Source organism: Pholis gunnellus (assembly GCF_910591455.1).
Source record: "Pholis gunnellus genome assembly, chromosome: 18".
Taxonomy (NCBI): Eukaryota; Metazoa; Chordata; class Actinopteri; order Perciformes; family Pholidae; genus Pholis; species Pholis gunnellus.
Window position 1 is genome coordinate 7,322,850 of NC_136545.1, and position 22,203 is coordinate 7,345,052.

Genomic DNA, 22,203 nt, shown 5'->3' on the forward strand with positions numbered 1-22,203 from the left:
AGCAGCCAAGGATGAAACCGCCGGTCTTGCGGTTACCGGACGACCCTCTCTACCCAATGAGCCACGGTATTTATAATCACACAGTTGTAGAAATGTTGTATAGTATGGAAAAAAAACAACTCCATAGAGGACAGCTGGACAGCTCTGAGGTAGGCCACAGCATATTTTCAGAACTACCCCCAGGTAGTAGCTGGCTTCTCGGAGCCATGCTGACGGTGAGTGTTTGAACTGGGGGGAAGACTCAGTCGCGCTCTTGAGTCCTGCCAGTGATAGGTCACTGTGTGGCTTAGTTCACTGTTAGGGGGCAAGCCACAGGCTGCCGTCAGCAGAGTGTAAAGATGGTCGGCCAGTTTTCAGTGCTACCTGGGGGCAGGAAGTCTTTGTGCCAGTCTGCCTCAGAGCTCACTTCAAGCTTCCCGTGGGTCTGATGTAGGATGCTGTGGTAAGATACTTGCACCAAACTCCTGTCGTGTAAACCAGTAGCATATCTGACCTGTAACTTTGGATTCAGAATAGACTTTGAGTGCTACCACTTTTTGTTATTTGGCTCAGGATGCCTTGATTTTTGTACAATTACACTTGTTTTAACTTATATTCAGGAGGTTTTCATGTCACATAAACATGAGCAGCCTCCCCTCTCCAACCCAAACACATTAACCAATGTACCTGTAGTGTTACCTCAACAATTATGGATATAATAGAATAAAAATAAATACAATGAAATAAATGAAAGGAAATAAAGGAAAAAAGAGAGTTCTGTCATCGCCTGTATTAATAGAGAGCTGGCCAACCAGATTTTAACTTGAGTTTTGTTCAAAAGGCAAATTATTATTTCACTTTTGTTATGACTGCGAGTCATAATATAGGATTTTATATGCTGTGTGCCTCCCTGCCTGAGGTTGGGGCTGTGTAGTGTGACAGTTTTCTGTGTGTCCTGTAGGTGACCGGTGATTGGACGGGGGACTCATGAGGCGGGACATAAGAAGGCACCTGTGGAGGCCGGCCGTCTCTCTCTCTTCTCTCCGACTCCCAAACGGACCGTGCTGCATCGGATACAGATCGGGGCGACCGCCCTAGTACATTCTATAAACAGTCCCTGTAGTGGTAGGGGTGAGCCGCTCTTTTGTTTACTCTGTTTTCTCCTGTTTTGGGTAGGGAGTTAGGGAAGCTGCCTGTCTTTTCTTTTGTTCAGTTTGGGTAGGTTAGATAGTTGATTAACGAAGCTTGTTTTGTTTATTATTTTGGGCCAGGCTCACCCTGACGTATGACCAATGGCGTCACTAATAAATATCATGGACTGAACATTGGGATAACTGGTCGTTCTTGGGAGTGGGAGAGAGAGAGGAAGTCCTTATACTGTGTTGCGTCCAGGTTCCCCTAGACCGGGCGTAACACTTTTCACAATAAAATGAACGAATGTGAAAAGCAAATTCCTTCTTTAAGCTGAAAAGGACAAATTGTCCGAAGAAGAATGTAATAGATTTCTTTTTTTCTGCATTGTAACATAAATGTACATTATTTCTGCTCTTGAGAAACATTTTAAGAACTCCAATATGTTGATACTCTTTGAAAAAAACCTGCTTTTTGTGTGCTGCCAACCTAAAGTCCTCACGTGAAGTCATTCGATCAGAGGAAACGCTTCGTCAGGCTTCACGTGACGAGTATGTTGTTTGAAATTCTACCTCAAGTTTGTGTGTGTGTGTGTGTGTGTGTGTGTGTGTGTGTGTGTGTGTGTGTGTGTGTGTGTGTGTGTGTGCGTGTGTTTGTGTGTGTGTGTGTGTGTGTGTACAGACAAGTGTGTGTTTGCCAGTGTTCGTGTCTACCCCTGTTGAGCACACTCTGGTAGTGCAAGTGAAATTGAATTTAGATGATGAAGAAGCAATCCAATTTTCTGATTGGCTAAGGGTTGGGAACATTATGATTGGCTGTTTCGGTTATGTGAAACATGACTGTTGGGCTGACAATATATATATATATAAACCAACAATAAAAAAAGAATTGCCAGATTAATTCATAATAGATAAATGATGATCGTAATTTTAATACTAATTTTGGAAACAAATTGCAGTCCAATACAAAATAGCTCTATCCTGCCTTTACATTAATGCATGAGTAATAGTAATGATATTGAGAATAGTCTGTGATTTACATTCGCCTACTACTCTCAGCCAATTTTACTGTCGCTGTATGTTCTCAAAACCTCAAGTACCCAAAATTAAACCCACCTAGGACTGATCGATCGCAATCCTTTCATGGTCATAATTCTGCTCCTTCTCAATATGTGACGTTTGTGAATGTACTGAGCGGCTTCCGCCACCGGGTGGTGCCTTTGATTAAGTCAACTGTTAGGGGAAGAGCGGTGCTCAACGTGGGCAGACATCGAGCATCGACCCAAATTGCACACTGCAGTGCGGGGTACTTGCAAATGTAGGTTCTGGATTCAAACATAACACATGCACAGCAGACATAAAACCTTTTCATCACCACACCGAGACTGAGTACCACTGCTAGAAATTGTTGATAATATAACAATATCTACACTAAAGTAATGCTGTTGTAATATGATCTTGTGCTCAGTTTAGTGAGCCAGTGTCATTCTCTAGTTAGCTTTATTTATAAGTGTTTCAATATATTAAAAGTAACAGATCATCAAATCATCACACACACACACACACACACACTCACACACTTCTACTCAGTTTGAATGTGTGCAGTCTTTTTCCCCATCTGAAACAACAGATATGTGTAAATGCATTAAGTAAATGGATCTGTGATATTTACATGAGAGGTTCACGGTCTTGCCTCGTCCCAAACTGCAAGCTGGCATTGAAATGTATAATATTTAACTACACAATCTTTCCTTAACCCTTAACCAAGTCTTTTATTTGCCTTTCCAGACCTTAACCATGTCTTAGATGCATATAAGATGAAGGGAAATAGTGTGACTTGCAGTACAAGATATCCTTGTGCCGCAAAATCACACAGTCTGTTAATCAATAATCTCTTTCCATTTGCAAGGTTAACGGACGGTGTGCAGAATCAGAAACCATTTTGCAAATATATTGTCTGCTTATATATATATATATATCCCATCCTTTGTAACCTCATTTGTTACTCTAAGGTAAAATGGTACTTCCTGTAATAACAACAAAAGTAGGAGGCAGCTCTGTGTTGTTAAAATGAGCAGCAGTGCTGCAGGAAATGTTGTAAGGCCGTCTTTGAGCAAAAGACTTATGGGATATGCTCGGCAGCCCACAATCAGCCACAGCCTACTTATTTTAACTTTACATACTCCAAGGAAAGCAAGAGCAAGATGTCTTAGAATAACAGGCACTATTCATGAAAACAGAGAGCCAGACCTTTACCACAGGGGGAAAGTACGCTAAGGGGGAGACTTTTACTGTCAACTCCTACAACCATGCCTCAATTCTCCAATCGTCAAGGTTTCTATTGTGATGAGATTTTTAGATTTTTTTTTACAATTTTTTTCACTGAACTGCTCTGGATGAAGATTAATCAATGTGGTTAAAACTGTTTCTGACTCTGACTCAGAACAGATATATTTAACTTGTACAAAGATGCTTACATATGTGTACGTGAATGAGGATGTGTGCACAGTAGGAAGTGGGTTTATATCTCACGCTGTTGGAGACTTGATTTGCGTGTGATGATGATGATGATGATGATGATGATGATGATGATGATGATGAAGATGATGATGATGGATAGACTCTGGTGTGTCTTGTACTGCTGTAACACTACATGGCTTTTCCATAACATGTGTTGATATTCTCAGTGGCATTACTGACATGCTAATGTTTAGCATGTATACTGTTGACCCCCATCACCATCTTAGTTTGGTATGTTAGCATGCTAACATTTGCTAAATATCACTGACCACAAAATACAGCTGAGGATGATGGGAATGTCATTAGTTCTGCAGGTATTTGGTCATAAAATATGACCGGATGATGATGCTAGAGGAAAGGTTAAGAGATCACCAAAGTTATTACAGTTCATCCAGAGGGGAACATGAGTGTATGAATTACATTACAGGGTAACCAAACAACGTATCCTGGAAATAGTTTCACCCAAAACCCCAAAGAGGGGATCACCAAAGTCATTAGGATTCATGAACGTCGGTACAAATTTTAGCGCCAATCTATCTAGTAGATGTTGAGATATGTCACCACAAAATGTCAAACTTTGACCTGTGAAAAGTCAGACGATCAGTTAAGTATTAGGATGCGTCATCTGGGAACCACAGACGTCTCTCTTTTTATTTTTAAACCCAAAATGTCAACCTCGTAGTGGCACAAGAGGAAAAGCCAGAGGGTCGCCAAATTCATGGGGGCAACGACTGTCTATACAAAATGTCATAGCAATCTAACCTCTAGTTGTTAAGATATGCCAGTCTGACTGACAGGCCGACGTTGTCATCCCTAAAGCCAATGCCGCTAACGTGGTTAAGAAAATAACCCATCATAAATTCCCAGAGGCAAAGGCTTGTTTTTGTCTAACCAAGAGTCCAAAACCCCAAATGGATGTGGTTTGTATCTGTGTCCTTAAACTTAAAATGTGTAAACTTTTCATGACTCATCCTGAGGTGTTTTCGCAAGGAGAAGAGAGATGGGAAGAAAGGAGGGGGAAAGTTTCATGAGTGATGAGGTAGCATAGTGGTGTCACACACACAGACTCACACTCACACACACACACACACAGGTCTGATCAAAGTGTGGCTACACTCTGACTCTACTGTAACATTCCACTGACTGCTCAACCTTGAATCAGCCAGTATGTTGGATCACCTCATTCAGACTTCCGTCTCCATTCGTCATTTCTCAGTCGCCTCCTGTCGCCATGTCACATCTCAGTTCCGCCTTTAACGCAAAGCGTCATCCAACATCTGATCCACATAATTAAAAGTTCTTTCTTTCTACAATATCTGCAAATGGCAACTATGGTATGGTTAAGGTTTGGGGAACACTGTGATTACGGTTAAAAAAACATCTTAAATCTATAATTAAGACATCCACCATCACCACCTCAAAAGCCTAACTTCCTGTCTCACTGCATAAAGGGTACACTACTTCCTGTATTGATACTGAACATTTGCATTGATTGTGAATCCTGAGGAGCATAAGTGACCCTCCCGAAGTCCCACCCCACTTAGTTACTGTTGCTATGTCGGACAAAAAGAAACATAGCGATGGCGGTTCCTTTTAGTCTGGTGTTAGATAGTACATATGCGCCAGGCAATATTCCTTCAAGAGGCCAACAGCAACGACTACAGCATACGATGGGAAGATACATTCACAATGACAACTTTTATTCTGGGAACTTTTCCTGTTATGAAGTTAAACGTCCTGTATTAATAACACCGAAAGTTACTTTTCTAGTGATAAGTCATGTCATCTTCAAAATAGGTCAGGAAGCAACCTATATTTGTCTTTTTCCAAATCTCTTTGAAGTTACCACAGAAATAAGGAGGAAGCAAAACCTGACTGACGTCTGTGATCTGACATTAGGCCAACTCTTGAGAAATTGTTGGTTAATGGTTTGCTAACATTGGCTAACTTAAGATGTGAAAACACACCATGTAATGTGTCCGTGGACATTGTGACACCGATGTAACCGTTATAATGTTCCCTTTGAAGAGACGTAGCATATCCAAGTATAACAGGACAGGGGGGACCGAGGTTCTGCCGGGTTCCAAGCTTGCTCAACTGTCATTGGAGCACAGAGCGATAAGTTACGGGACATAAGAAGGGTCAACTGTTAATATTGTTTATTTACTGCTATACTTTAATTGTGTGTTATTGTGTGCTTTTTTAAAATTATTATAGCTAGTACATGCAGTGTGCCATGTTAATAATTGTGTTCCCTTTCATGCACAACATACCCTGGAATGTTAATTAACATTCTTATCCTTTTCCAAAACATTGCTGCACCCCAGGCACCCTCATGGCCCTATTTCTCAGTCTACATAAATAACTCTCAGAGCCGATCCTCCCGTCGGATATGCTGAAGTACACAAACAAGAGTATTTGACGGAGGAATACTTCCGTTTCTCCTGGTATTTTCTACAGCCCCAAAAATAACAAGAGTGTAAAATATCTGCAAATAAGCCGAAGAAAATACATGACTCAGGAAAGTTATAAATAATATTTTCTGATTCATGCATGCATTTAGGTAATCCAGAAGTCTGTGGTAAACGTCCTCTCCTGCCCCTCCCCCCCCCCCTCCCCCTCCCCCTCCCCCTTCCATTCCAGTCTTGCCCAATCCTCCCTCCAGCCCCCCTTGCCCGTCACAGCCCTGCCCGGGCCAGCCTCTCCATCCAGGCAGCATATTTGAGCAGCAGCCAATCTCACATGGAGGTCAGACATCTTTCTGCCTTGAACCGGAGAGTGAACACAGCTGCACAGGATCCCATTGATTGTATTTAGGATTTAAGAGAAGTAAGGAAGAAGTATTGCTACAGACAACTGGTGAGTTTCAAATTTAAATGTAATTTAGATTTACATGTCTGTTTGAATTTACTGTATGTCTTGTGATGCTTTATGGATTCATGAGCAACTTCTCACCAGGTATGCGAGTATTTATCTCTCAAAAAAAGATGTTTTTCATTGGATAGATTATTGCAATTCTCCAGTGTAAATCGGATTCTTATGTCTCTTGACAGAGCTTTGTTCCTGGTTGTGTGTAAGTGAATGTGTTTTTGTTTGTGGCTTCCCTCCTTTGCAGACAAGAACCCAATCAAGAGATGCAGTTCCTGACGACCGCCCTCGCCATCATTCTTGTGTCTACAACAGCCTCCGCTAAGCCGGTGAGCTCACCACAAAGCTGAATCTTCCCTCATCCTCCACCCTCACTTTCTCTCTTACTGACTGTGCCTCGGTTTGCCTACTGTTGTGTTTGTTACATTTCCTATGTCTCCAACTGCTCTAGTGCAGTATTTTCGTTGATTACATACCTGCTTTACTCTTTTAAATTACAAAGATCACAGGACCTTGACTCTAGTGCCACCCTAAGGACACAGTTTTTATCCCATTACTGATAAGCCTCTATTGCTGATAAGCCTACGTTATGAGGAACAGTTTGTTTCAACTGACACATTCATTGAGTTGTGTTTATTGTGACCGTTTGTATTTGCTCGCACACATGGTAAAATCCTCTCTGGTTATTTTCTCCCATTCTTTTACAAATATCACAAACATAAACTAATCAATCATAACTTGCTCACTAATCATAAACTAAGACATTTTGAAATTGTACTGAAATTAGAATACATTTTTGCTAAGTTATCGGCAGTGGTGTTTGTTTTGACTTGTGTACGTGTTTAGTTAAAATAAGCATCAGTGCGTGATTTTCCGAAAATGACAGGACGGACACTAAAAACTGTTTGTTGTATCAAGTCAATTCCAAGGTGAAGGCCAAAGGTGCCATGACTCGATACTGTGCAGGTATTGTTAATGCTGGCTTACGGTTTCTTTCAACGACGTTCAACTCTCAGTGACACCATTGTCAAAAGTATATATCTCTGCAACGCCTGCACATCGCAGCCCTCTCACAGTAGGGTTTAAGGTATGGTTAAGGTTTAGGAAAGATGGCAAACATTGTTCACCTCCGGCCTCGCTACTGCAAAGAACACACTTCCTCCTGCGTTGGCGCTGAATGTAAATCATGTGCTGCAGAATCATCACATATAGAGGTGCTATCTAGGGATACTGGGCTGGAAAAACCCACCAGAAATTGATTATTTGACAGCATCAGAGTGTAACGTCTCTTTCATTCGATACTCCCTCCACAGATTGGTCGGCCTCGGCATCACGATGCTGACATCGCTGACCATGACTTGACGCAGGGATGGCTGGACGGGAACACCAGGTCGTCCTTTAGATACGGAGACTTGTCTTCAGAGTCACGGGAGTCTTCGGAGTCTTCGGAATCTAGTGAATCTTCAGAAAGTCGTTCTTCTTCGGAGGAACATCTGATCCCAGATCGGACCACACTGGTCGTGATCGACACTGCCACAACAACCATCGCGACGGTAGACGGGAGCACGTCCACCCCTGAACCGGACACAGTTATTACAGACGAGTCAACTGTGAGAGTGGCAACTCCCCCGGCAGCAACGTCAGCCACACCTGCTCCCGTCACAGAGAGCAGAGGAGACAACTAACCACGGTCCTATTAAAACTGCGTCACTAGGGCAAACTGGGTGGCGACATTACCGGGAAAAATCCCAAGCGGTGCTCTCTGGGAAGTGAGATCACACCTCCAATCACCGTTTATCATTTCAAGAAGCAAAAGGTCGACATATAAGTAAGATAGTCAGTGAGGCCAGTGTGAAATAAGAGGGTCCTCTACAATAACTAAAACACAGTATCTCTTTTAAAGACCACTAGATGCTTCACAAAAAATAACCAATTTAAGAAAGATTCTGTGATAAATGATACTCTTAAAAGCATTATTTTGTTATAAATGCAGGCCTACACTTTGATTGTTTTTTTAATGTTAACAGTTTTAGCCATCAAACGGTGACGCTGCAACTTTCATAGAGACCATGAGGCAACACATTTATGCTTATATATGTTAACTTTACATAAACAAATCTGTGGCTCAGTCATGTTGACCTTTAAGTGGTAACTGATCGGGAAAGTACAGGGATGATACTTGGATTTCTTTCATTGAGCAGGGCAAGCTTGTTACAACGAGTGCATTTACATATTTTACAACAACATAAAAAAGTCTCCGTTCTGCAAGAAGCATCCAGAGTATGTATCCCAGAGTGTTTATAGACTGGGGAGGGTGCGTCCTGTTGTGTCTTATTCAGCATGTACACACAACAGACAAGCTGAGTTATTGCCACAGCGGTTTGGTTTAATTATGGGTTGTGAATTCATATTTTCCCAAATTAAATATGAAAACTATATACACAAATGTTGTCGTTGTGTTTGTTTTAGCGTGTGTTGTACTTCATTTTGTTAAACTGGATCTACTGGGTGTGCAGGATTGTGCGTGTTGTATATGACAGTAATGTTGTTTTTTTCTAAAGGAAATTAAAGAATACAATAAATAAATACAATAAAAGTACATTTAATGTTTTATTTACCCCTAGTTTCAGAGAATATAACATGTTTTGTAGTCTATTTTTAAGAGCACGGAGGGAGCTGGAGACAATTATTCTAACTTATTTTTAATTAAAACTAATTTTGAATAAATATACCGGTTTATCAGGAAATAAAATCCCCCACGGTGAAGTATAAACATATGAAATTAAGTGGGGGTTCAGTTTAGGTAAAGTGTAGTAAAGTGCCATCTTGGAAAGGGAGCAGAGAGCGGAGGGGGATTCAGCTGGTTGCAAGCTGCAACCTCACCGCTCGGAGCCACCAAATCCTACACGCTGTCCCTTAAAAAGGTCACAACATAAGTATATAGCAGTGAGAGGGCAAATCATGTAAGTGATAGATTTCCCTGCACTGTAAGTCACTGCTCTAACTCATATCCAACTCATATGTCCTGCTTAAGTGTCCTTAAGTATGTGCCGTGTCACATAGTGTAAGTAAGTAATGTTGACTTTTCAGTTCTTAAAAGTTATTTCTAATTGCTAAAAAGACCAAAACATGCTCCCATCACTAGATAGCATCCTGTGTGTTCCCTTTAAGTAAAATCTAAATAACAAACATATATCCGTATATTATATATCCAAAGCCAGCAGGGTGGACGAGAAGCTCTTGCTAATAGCATTTTAATGAATCAGCCCCATCTAGTGGGAAAGGTGATTAATTACAGTCTACAGACCACCATGAGGATTTCGAATCAGCTCTTTAGCTTTTTATTACCTCAAAAATAAGTGTAAATTGGCTACTTGTGAAACAATCCGGTTGTGCATGTCGTCCCTCAACTCCAACTCTATTCTTGTGTCTCAACTTTCTAATCGGACTGTACACAAATGGCCAGCTCAAGGAAGAGGAGGTCTGGGACTCGAAACACACTGTATGGCTCAAAAACACAGTCACTGTTTCCAAAGACTTGATTTGTTGATCGGTCCGTCACGTCTCAATCCCCACTGCAGGATTACACAAGTCTCACTATGAGTCATGGATAAAAATGGTAAACACAATTAGCCTATTACCCTGTTATTATTACTTCAGTTTTCCCACATAAAAGCCATAAACTCAGACGTATTTCCAATGCTTGGTGAGCTGTCAGCGGCCCTCCCTGAAGGAGTGGCACGATGTGAAGAAGAGGGCAGGAGGGATCTACGCCAACCTCTGCAGGGTCAGGACATCATTCATCAATCAAAAACCTGTTAAAAAAAACAGTGTTTAAAAAGTCTGAGAGGGGCTACCAGAGCGTTAATGTCTCGAACCAACAAGACAATCAAATCCTCAGTTTTAAATTGTTCAAATTCTGACATTTCTGGCGTATCTTTTTTCTAATTCTTATTTTTCCCACTGGTGTTTTAGCACAGACATAGTCATTCACCACACACACTGCTTTGCATCCTTGAATCCTTGAAGACCACACAGCGAAAAAAACGATAACATAAAGAAGGACATGAAGTGCATCAAAAAGTATCACTGTGTGTTTCAAAGCAGCCTTGAAGGCCCACAGTATCACAACACAGCAAAACCTTCTGCACAGCTGCAGACACTCACAAATCACACACAGTCAACAGCTGACTGAACAAACAGGAAATACATGCGTGTGTAGAATACAGCGTTAACACAACAGCTCCAGCTACCAGACAAAACAAAAATGCAAAAAGTGCATTTAAACAATACAACCTCACAACTACCAGAGAGCAACTTCTTTCAGTTCAACTTCTCTCTTGCAAAGTACCCGATACACAGTAACAGTGTAGCTGACTCTTTGATGCTATGTTTCTTATCAGTGTAAACGTCATGTGGGTTCTCGTCGATAGGCCCTTTTGATCACACGGGCTGACTGACATCTACCGTTGTAACACAGGGGGCGCCGTTTCCCTCATTTTGCAGACACTCAATTAAAACTGGGGAACAGAAGGCCACACAACGATGTAGACAAGGTATATTTGATGTGACAAAAAGAGTTATTAAATCTGTTTTTAACCAATTTAATGAGGACAACTATTCTTTGTATCAGGGAGTCCTGGATTGCCTTATTTCCTGTGATAAAAAACACAGAAGAACCACTTTTGCTCCCCATACATACATGACAATCAGCGTCGCTGTACTAATAGAGGTGTTAATGTTGTCTGTGTTCATGCACTCAAGTCATTTACAGTGTCTGGCTTTATTTTCTGGTGAAAATTGAAATGCAACAAGCCGTGACCTGTCGGTGCAGAACTGATCATAAATCACTTACATTACTGCGAGTGTAAATAATGACATCACAGAGTCCAATTCTGAAACAAAAGCATGTAAAATGCAGTTTGTTTTATTGTTGCTCTGTTCTCAAAAATCCTGACATGCTGCAGTTTAAACACATTCTCTAAACACAACGGTTGTCTTTTCCTAAATCCTCATGAATTCTTTCCTTGACCTCATGACGTTTACCATTGAGGTCAATGAAAAGTGGTGAGGAACAGACGTTAGGTCATTTTTTTACTTTTCAACCGCAGCAAGTGTGTAGGCTACACATTCAATGAATACAACTTATCTAAAGTACATGCACATAGATAGACATACGGCTAAAATGGCAACAGCGCTCAACAACAACCATTTGACTACTATAAAACAACATGAGACATCTTATAAATGTGAGAGTAGCTGTGCTCTCCATGTTTCAGTCTTATACAATAGCTCATATAGTCAACTTCAGTGTTCACACACAAAGCACAGTGAGAAATCATTCTTTAGACCCAATTGCTTACATTATGATGAGATGATTTTGTCAGAGGTGCTGAGACACATGCTCACTCTTCCATGTATGTATGTTTGGTTCTGAAATTACATAAAAATAACAAGTAAATACATCATGTATACAACTAGGTTGCAAATGAACCATGAACATCAAATATCAGATGAAATGAACTGCATTAAATACATCTGTATCAATAACCTAGATAATTAACAAAGACACAGGTAATGGTAACTAAATCTTTGGTTTAAATACACTTATACTGCCATCTACTGGTAGAAATGGTAAACACGTTTACTCTGCGTGTCCTTATACAGTCGATGCTCTGCATTCACTCGAGCAACAGCACAATGCGGTGGAAACTTAAATATCAGTGCTCACAGCAACAACTCTGGGCACACAAAAATGACTTTGATTAAACCATATTACGAACTGTATTTCATCAAACAATCCACAGATTAATTGAAAACTTTATTCTTGCTGTACATGAATGAATGAATATTAAATCACATGTAGTCAACTACTGATGCTAACATACTCCCATTGGCCCACGTTTATTTGTTTTTATTTATTTATTGTTCTTCTCATGTTACCCTGGTATGTGCTTGCTTCATAAACTAACAATGTTCTTGCATACGGTCATTCTATTGCCTTGACTTTTATTTTGACATATTCTTACTTCCGGTCTACCTGTCGTGCGTCTCTTTTCAAACTAAAACACAGAAGAGGGATTTGCAAAAACCAAGTAGTCTGTGAATAGACGCTGTAGTGCAGCCCGAGTAACACAGCGGAACCCACTCTTTCTACTGTTCAACAAACAGCTGATACAACAACAACAACGTGTTGACATGTGACAGCAGCTTCATCACTGCTTCTTTATATTCTAGTTCCCATGAAAACCTTCAGAAAACAGAAGTGTTTGTTTGTCTGGTCTAAAAGTCCCATCACAAACAATTCAAAATGTTTTTCTATCTTCTTGTAAGTTTTTATCTTTATTTTTATCAGCCTAAAATATGAACAGTAGGGGTGAAACAATATAGACAACTGATGGTTCAGTAGCACAAAACGTGGTTTACAGTTTGATGGAAGAGAGAAGGTCAGAGAGATGGATACACAGTTAAGAGATGTGGATATTATGGGATTAATCCCAGTGAGAGATAACATATGATGAATATACATTTCTGTGATATAGTCTAGGGCCCTGATGTAGCTGAAATGATGTATGAAAGTTTGGAAAAATATCAATTATCAGAAAAGTGGTATTCGTGTGATGATTGTATTGGGAAAAGGGGCCAGATTTGTTTGTTTATTTTTGAATTATCGGGAAAAGTATTTGTCTTAATTCATATTTGAACGAAAATGTCTTTCCGTCAAAGGCAAGGGTGCATTATTTGAAATTGCATATTGATAAAAAAGAAGCAACATACCTGAAATATTTAGCCTCAATCATTATAAGACCTCTTACATTTCAATCATCTCATTTTCTCTGTTTATGTTTTCCTCATCTTTACCAGAGACAAGATTCCTGCTGTATTTTCAGTGTCAAACTATGTTTTGTATATTTGCTATGATCTGGACTTTATCACATCAATGTGCCAACATGATCCTAAATGAAGGATCATATTCAGAGGGACGTCTGCGCTGTGTTTTTGTTTGGTGATGTTTTATCCAAACTCTTGGCATGAACATTTGTCTTCATCAGACACAATATTTGAATAAAATAACATCACTAATATCAATCCATGTCGTGTATATTTCTGTTTTATGTGGTTAATTTCCCAAATTGTTGGACAAAATACTTTTTAAAAAGAGAGGAAAAAAGATTCTCTTCAAATTCTTGACCATATTTTGGTAAAATGAATGGTTTCCTGTCACAGTTCGTACTGTTCTTCCCGCCATCTGTGTCGGTTGAAATCTATATTTAACCGTGACAGGATCATCAGTCTTAACACATTTTTACCTGTCTCGTCTTTGCACCCGAGGGGCTCCACTGCTGCAGTTTGGGGCCACAGACGATACAAAGCCTGTAATCAGTCAGAGCTCCCTCTGTGTTTATGTGTCTACACAGGGAGGACATTAACAGACGAGAAGATGAAGTCTAGACAAAGGGGCTTCGATATGTGATTTCTGTAGAAACCCCTCTCGTATTGCTGCTTGTTCTGAACATTCCTGCCTTTGGAGGACACTAAGTCTACACTCAGGCCCAGGCATTGACTTGACAAATACAAGACATTTTCACATGCAAAGTGCAGATTTGGGTGAAGTTTGAGCCGATTGTATAAGCATCAACTGTTACTTCATTTAAAATTACTTTTAATATCTAAATTACTTTTCACAGTTTTAGCAGTTGCTTGCTGATTTATTGCTGATTTCTTATAGGCTGAGCTTTATTATCGAGGATTGTGTGTGTGTGTGTGTGTGTGTTTGTGTGTGTGTGTGTGTGTGTGTGTGTGTGTGTGTGTGTGTGTGTGTGTGTGTGTGTGTGTGTGTGTGTGTGTGTGTGTGTGTGTGTGTGTAGGTGTGTGTGTGTGTGTGATGTTCTCGCGGAGGGTGAGATGAGAAAATGTATATCAATCTCATGACTGTGTGTATGGACAAGTATGGACTGATTCCAGTCTTTATGGTAACAAAGTGCCTTCTAGCTTCTGCTCCATTGGTAACACAGAGACATGAGAGGAGTGGTGATCTCCCTATCATAATCTCGTATTATATTTTTTATGATTATACATTGCTTGTTATGATTTATCTTCTCTCACCAGACTTTCCGTCTTTACATCTAAGACAAATCTAAGACAGCCAGCATCTCTTTTTATGAAAAAGAACTTTATTCATATTTTAGAAATGGTACAATATGATACATTACAGTAAACAACATGGGACAAACAACATGTAGTGTAGGTAAGTAACTGTGCAAATGAACAGGATGTGTGTGTGTGTGTGTGTGTGTACGGCATCTATACTTGACTGAACCCTGTGAATGATGGGGTGTTTCTCTCTGTTTACTTCCTTTTATCTACACCAGCAGAGTTGATACTATAGCGAGCAACGAAGCTAAGCCACACAGGCAGCAAATGCATGGCCTAATGTCAAGTTTAAATTATATCATGCTTGAAATGATTACAAGTATTTAAATAGATGGTGCACTTTTCGCTCTTGTCTTATAAGCACAAAAACAAGGTAGGTTTGCATGTTGCAGTTATTAGGTCATGGTTAAATGCAGTGATGTGCTCGTGTAGATATCAGGACTGAACTTTTTGTCTTTGTTCTTTTCCAATGTTGTAACCCTACAGTAACAGAGGGGAGAGGGGCAGGGACAAAGGTCATGAGGTCAGTCAACCTCCACGTTGCAGTCGTCAAGTTTCAACATCCTACCACTTTTCCCTTGCGGGGTCAAACATGGGATTTACCAGGGCAACCAGACCACAGGATGCAGGAGTTATTGGTTTATTTAAATTAAATACAATCTAGAAGGAAAAGCATTTCTGTTTCCCAAAAAGATGCACAAATAATCACAGAAATATGGTGTGAACACATTGAAATCAATATTAATTAGGCGTGGTGGTCCCTGTTTGGCCCCACAGTGGGAAGTGGATCTGGGGGGGAGCGATTTGCACCTGGATGCAGCGTGTGCTCTTTATGTGACTCTTTCTTGACACCGCCACCCACTCCCATTTCCAGGAAATATTATCTATTTGGCAGTGAGGACCTCTGGCATGTCAGTGGTGGCGTCAGGTCCCGCCACCTCCTCATCTGAATCGCTCTCAGCGCTCTCATCTGATTCGCTGTCGGCGGCTCCGGGCGTGGCCGTGGCCGTGGCCTCCTCGCTGCTCTGGCTGTCCTCGTCCTCTGACTCCTGGCTGGTGCTTGCGCTGGCAGTGCTTTCACTCTGCTCCTTCTCCTCCTCCTCCTCCGGAGCGCTGGAGCTCTCGCTGGTGGTGACGTCGCTGGTGCCAGCACTCTCCTGCTCTTGGAGGGAGGCCTGGCGGGGGTTGAGGTCCTGGTCCTGAGAGGTGCTGAAAGAGGCGTCGAGGCCCTGGCTCTCCACATCAGGGGTGCTGGTGTCCTCCTCCAGGAGGTCGTTGTGGACCTGAAAAGCCTGGAGGTGAGGCGGAGGAGGAACGGGACGATTAGTTTGTTTGATTTGTCTGCACACAGTACATACAAAATTGCACCAATGGTGGAAGTTTGTGCAGTGCATTTGTTTTTACATCTTGGTATATTCAGGAGTTTTGTAGAATGAAGTAAGAGAACGGTTTTGTGGAGCTCTGGTGACATATGGTAAGTGCAAGGTAAAAGGTAGCACTTCTGTGAGTATTGGACAGTTAGTGGTCAGGACAATCTGCTGCAGCTTAATGTCGGATTGGATTTCATTTAGACTCTACGTAAACTCAAACTGACCTGTACCTTGTACACCTTCAGTGACTTGTCCACGTCGTTGCCCTCTGTCATGTCGTACGCCATCTTCTTTCCTGTGCCGGCAAACTCGTAGGACTTGTAGGGACCAGGGACCTTGTGGTAGGATTTCTCCTCCACGTAGACAATGGACTTGTAGTCGCTTGGGTAGCCTCCCAAGCTGTCGCCGCGGGCGGTTTCCACGTCAGTGACGATGGTAGGCACGATGGGCTCGGCAGTGGCTTCGGCAACGGGTTCCTCTGTGACGATCGCCGGGCTGACGGTGGTGGGAGCGGGGGAGGAGGACTCGCCCGACTCTGAGCTTTCACTATCTTCATCCTCCTCGGTTTCCTGGAGACACAGAGGTGGGAGGTGAGGTGTCGGAGAGTTGGCGGCTGGAAAATGTGATTTGCCGCCTCAGAAAATACCTCCCTGAAATGTCCTATCGAAGTCACCATCTGTTTGACTCGTGGCGTCTCTTGTCAATTCTATTTGCTGACATTGCCTTTTCACGAATATTCTACTAGATTTTGTTTGGGACAAAGGTCAAGCAAAACTACTAGCTTGTTACTGTTGTTGCTTAAGTAGCATTTATCCAAAGTTGACTTGAAAAATGACCAGTCACCATGAAAAGCATGAGCTTCATATTACTATACTGAATTAGGTAGTAGTCATAATTTAAAGAGGCACTTATAGCAAGCCTACAATATTTGAGTCGAACAGTTTTGAGAAAAACAATGTCTATTTTTCATTACATTTATTGACAGTTGTGTATTGCGCCTTATTGTTATGTCACCAGATGCGTTATCGGTGTGTTTTTTACTCACAGTCTCGTCAGCATCATCATCGTCAGCATCATCATCATCATCGCTGTCTTCACTGTCCTGGCTGTCGACAGAGGCTGTATCTGGTGATGAAGTTGTGTCCGTGCTGGCGGATTTTAATTCTACTAGAGCCTCTGCTGGCGCCTGCTGCAAGAATCATTGAAAGACACGGTCATAAACTTCACCAGAGCTGTACTCTGCTAAAGACATGAGAAGGATCTGATGATTTAACAAGATTTGTCTCGATAAATTAGGAGTGATCTGATGGGAAATACGGTCTCACCTCGTCTTCATCTGAACTATCTGCGCTCTCGTCGGAGCCGGCAGCTGCTGCTGCTTCTTCAACATTCTGCAACATGAGAGAGACACAATACATTTCTACCTTTTACTGTTTTTATCTAATATGTCTTCGTAATAGGCTGTTGGGTGCCTGCTGACTGCGTGTTCCTCCTGCTCTCTTTGTATTAACAACACAGGGCCTCAGGATGAGGTATTGATGCAAAACTTAAAGGTGTTTCAGTGTTCAACTTCCATGTAGTTGGGGGACTCATTAGAGACAGATTGAAAAAGGAATGGTCAAAGTAGAAGAAGCAGAGGCAGAGATATCCTGACTTCCCTTGTAAGACTACAGTTCCAAAAATACTGGGTCCTACATTTCCCATAATGCAACTCAAATGCCCACATTTTTAGAGCCCAAGACCTGCCGTTTGTAACCCGTCTTTTCTTATAAAAATATCATCCAATCAACGAAACCTAATACGACAAAAGGAGAACAAGTTGAACTAAACATGGCGGAGGGAAAAATAGAATATTTTACCTGTACAGGTGCTGCACGGTACTGAGGAACCTCTGCCGCCTTTCTCGTGAGGGGTGGAGCTGCTGGTCGTCTAGCCTGTGGACGAGACCAACATCATTCAAAGTGGAAAGTCTCTCTCTCTCTCTCTTTTTTCTTTTTCTTGCTCTCTCCAGGTACTTACCAATTCTTCAGAGCTCTCTGAACTGCTTTCAGGAACTTTTCTTGCCTAAAAAGCAAAAGAGATAAATGTCAATAAACGAAAAATCAATGTCAAAATTGATCGAAACTAATGTCAAAATGTAATTTGATAAATCTGTTGCTAATTCGGGAAAAGTAAACATGAAGTTTTGACTTGACAGAGAAAACAACTCACCGGCCGGCAGAGGACTGTGGCGAAGAGCAGAACGAAAACAACGGCCGCTTTCATTGTGTCACAATTTGGTATCTGGATGGGGAGACAACCAGAGAGGTTGAAGTCACACAATAAAACAATTCAACATACTCATGATGCACAGAGCTCGTACGACACCGAAAAACCCGTCCGGAGGCCATAGCTTCACAGGAAACACAATGACATGTCAAACAGAAAAAAAGGAGCTGCTAGTTTCCTCAGTGAATCCTCTCGCCCTTCCTAAAAATGAAGGCTGCGTGGTCACATGACCGTTAACTAGCAGTGGCACTTCCTGAGGCCTTGGTAGTTCACAGGAAGTCATTAAGTCCTTAATTACAGACCCAAACGAGTGGATGTGCGTCCCTGACAACTCTGTTTCGACACAGTAAAACATTTTCTCTGTCATCAGAGCGAGAAAATTACATCATTTTAGTGGGTTATTCTACTATGAGACAGGATGCTTCTGGCAGATTCTGGTCAAGAAGATGTGAGAAAATAACAGGTTTGATGTAAAAATAGAAGAATGTGGGTGTTGGGCTTAAAAAATGTAAGACAGCAACATTTAGAGTTACAACTATCTGAGTCTAGCTTACATTTCCATCAATCACTCTGCAAAGCACTCTCTTAGGAAGTACTCATCTTTACGTTTATTATGAGAGATTTAAATCAGCTGTTGTCCTGCAAACAGATCAAAAATACCACATACTACAAACTCATTGCTTCTTCTTTTTAGACCTGAGGGCAAACACTATATTTATCTTGAATTCCACATATGCTCAGCGCCTTTCTTCAAGATTTTCTATAAAAGTGTCTGCATGTTAAAATATCCAGGAATAGGTCAAAGAGCTGAACAGACTTTAAGAAAAACAAGAGGGACTATTTTCAGCAGAGAAGACATTTAGTGCGCTTCTGAGTAGTTACAGCACCAAGATGATGTATGTGGGATTGACATGCTAAACATTTTAACAGTTTTTGGACAACATGAACACTTGTTTGTGGGATCAGTTCATAGTTGGTTTTAGTCTTGGGTTTGTTGACAGTCACAGCAACAGTAACTTTTACCCAAGTAGACTTTTAGAGTACTTTTCTACCCATCAGCTAAATGTTGTGCATCCCATTTTTCACTGCAGGTATTACATCTTAATAACAGCAGCTTTAAAAAAATTATATTTTTCTGTTTTCCCCTCTCTAACTGTAACAAGCTCTTCTTTTTTTATATTTGCTAAGGGAGGAGCAGTCTGAGTGTCTGCGTCTATCTTTAATGGTAGACTCTTCCTATACTGTGTAATTCACCAGGTTATAACTGGAAAGCCACAGAGCAGCAGAAACACGACACATGGCCATAAGACTGTATGCGTGTGTATTTCTGTATGTCTGCTTTTGAGACGCCCAATTTAAGTTTCAGACCTCGAGGGTATTTGCATTTTGTCTTGGCCCCACGTCTTTCAAGGGCTGCTTGAATGTTAAGTCTTGGTTTTAGGGTACAGGTCCGAATAGCTTTTTAGGTTAAGGGTAAGGGTTGGGATTAGACACGTAGATGTGGTGGTTCAAGTTCATCATTTTAGGAAATCAGCTTTCTTTCAATTCGCTTTCTTTCCAAGAGTTATATGAGAAGATCAATACCAGCCTCATATCTGTACGCTGCATTTATGAAGCTAAAACTAGCAGGGAATCAGCTTAGCTTAGCATAAAGACTGGAAGCAGGGGGGGGGGGAACTGTTAGCTGTTAGTTAGTCTGTTCAAAAGTAACTAAATTCACCACCTAACCCTGCAAAGCTAACTAATTAAATTAAAGGGCGGGTCCATCTGTGTCCTTTTTCAAATGGAAACGCCCACTCAGCCGTTAGCAAAAAGCAGTGAAGTAGGTTACCAAAGTAAGCTAATCGATAAGGTTATTAATAATGTGAACCCTAACATCAGCTGAGTCAACGTTAGCTTTGCTAAGGTTGGAAATAACTGAAAGGGTTAGTTGAGATTTTTTTGTAGTAGAGTTGTATGTATACATCCGTGTTACTGTGAGGTAAAATTACTTTTTGTGACTGGTGTCTGGTTCCCCATTGGACAGGGCTGTCTAAATGCAAGGTAAAGCAGCAGAAAAAACATATTCCTTCTTGTGTTCATTCTATAAAGTGTCGACAAGTTGGGTTTTTTATGGGCCAGGCTATTTCTTTTTAGGGGCATTGACTTCCTGGAGTCTTGTCATCATGGGGAGGTTGCCAGGCGTATCGGCGACTTTGAGACTCAATCACTTGCCCACCAGGATGCCCCAAACCATCACACATCTTATTCTGAAAGTAGACTGAGGGGTCTAACAAGATGATGTCTCCCACTTCTTTCTTCAGTTTAAAAAACACTGTTGACTGAGCTGGTAGTTAATCAGCATGGGTGTATGTTGTCGGTGTGTTTACTCAGTGTGGTTAGTCGGGGCCGGACCTGGTCGTGTGACACAGAAATCCAGAAATCAGTATTCTGCTGCCCACAGCTTCCCCTTCCTGCTTTGGTGTCGCCTCGATGCTAATCAGCCAATCAAACACAGCCGCCTCCAGCTTCAACCTCTGACCGATCACAGGCGGACTTCCACAGCTGTAAAGTCTTAAAAAGGAACTCATAATTAACTTTCAAGGCGGGTAACCAAACCCTTTTTGTGGTTCCACAAGATCAATGTGAGTTTGCTCGACACTGACTTTTAATTTCTGCTTATGTTGTGCAGGTGTCGTTGAAAAAAATGATCAAAATTAAGTTGCAGTTAGTTAGAAAAACCCTCAGCTACAGTTGGACTCTGTACCGTTTGGACTTGTTTGGACAATGTTTTATAAAGAAATGTTGAGAAAAATATAATAAAATAAAATGTATTTATTTATTTTGCAGTGTATTCCGTAAAAATAGCTTTTTGATTACGTATATTCTCAGTGCTGGAAGAAGAAATGAATAAAGAAAATACACTTTGTGGTAAAAAAGTATGTGGACACCCGACATGTTCATAGTTAGATAGTTGAACATTAATCTGCTGCTAAAACAACCTCCCCTCTTCTGGGAAGGCTTTCTGCAAAATGTTGGAACCTGGCTGCACGGATTTACTCAAGAGCATAAGAGGGGTCCAACACTGATGTTGGGTGGTGACTGTTGCCACAAAGTTAGACTACTGTCTAAAAGCGTTTCCCTTCATTGGACCTGAGATGTCCAGTCCACACCTTGAAAAAAAGCCCCAGACAGAAAGTATGTAGACATAAGTGTCCACACACTTTTGGCCATATATTGTATATTTAAAATGCATGAAAGACATCTCACACTGCAAGTTTTCTAAATGATGAAATTAGATAAATAATGTACATTTCCAACAGCTCATACAAAAATGAGGCTGCCCTCCCACTTCTCATCACACCAACAGTCCTGCAGAAAAATTCCAACTCAACCCTGGACACAGTAAATATAATGTCATGTATATATGTATATATATATACATATATATTCATTCTGACCTTGTTCGCAGTGGGAGGAAGCTTCAGGAGTTCAGCGGCTGCAGGTTGTGGAGCAGAAACAGATAGACGTGGTTTGTCTTTACTTTATCTCCTGGGTTTCCCTGGATGTTGTTCGCTGCTGAGTGATGCTGCTGCTGAAAGCGAGGCCCCTGGTTGGCTTATAAACCCTCCAGCCTCAGGCAGCAGCCAATCAGCTCGGAGCTTGTGATGTCATGAGGTTAACCGCTCCGTGGTCCACCTCTCCTCTCCCTCTCCCACTCTTCCTGTGGTTGGTGCTGTGGTGGTGTGGGGGCAAACACACACACACACACACACACGCACAATGCAAAGACATATACATGGATAAAGACATGCAGACATTTACAGCCCAGACAGAAGTATGTGGACGTATTTTTTTGTGCCTCTCTCTTTCACTCCTCTCTCTCTCCTTGTGTGTGAAGTTAATTTAATTAAGGACGTGTAGTGACAGGCTCT

General features: G+C 41.4%; 2 protein-coding genes across 2 annotated transcripts; one reads left to right on the forward strand and one right to left on the reverse strand.

Annotated features, from left to right (window-relative positions):
* The first annotated feature begins 6,359 nt into the window (after window positions 1-6,359).
* Window positions 6,360-9,031, forward strand: LOC306710787 (uncharacterized protein). Its single transcript, XM_079179475.1, has 3 exons — window positions 6,360-6,488; window positions 6,745-6,826; window positions 7,811-9,031. The coding sequence occupies exons 2-3, from the start codon at window positions 6,764-6,766 to the stop codon at window positions 8,180-8,182; spliced, it is 435 nt and encodes a 144-aa protein (XP_079035601.1). The 5' UTR covers window positions 6,360-6,488; window positions 6,745-6,763; the 3' UTR covers window positions 8,183-9,031.
* Window positions 9,032-14,728: 5,697 nt separating this feature from the next.
* Window positions 14,729-21,824, reverse strand: spp1 (secreted phosphoprotein 1). The gene is made up of 8 exons (XM_079178474.1): window positions 21,730-21,824; window positions 18,233-18,304; window positions 18,041-18,085; window positions 17,881-17,955; window positions 17,347-17,412; window positions 17,067-17,210; window positions 16,252-16,590; window positions 14,729-15,943 (listed from the first exon to the last, which is right to left on the reverse strand). Exons 2-8 carry the CDS (start codon window positions 18,284-18,286, stop codon window positions 15,536-15,538), a joined length of 1,131 nt encoding a protein of 376 aa, XP_079034600.1. The 5' UTR covers window positions 18,287-18,304; window positions 21,730-21,824; the 3' UTR covers window positions 14,729-15,535.
* Between the last annotated feature and the right edge of the window lie 379 nt (window positions 21,825-22,203).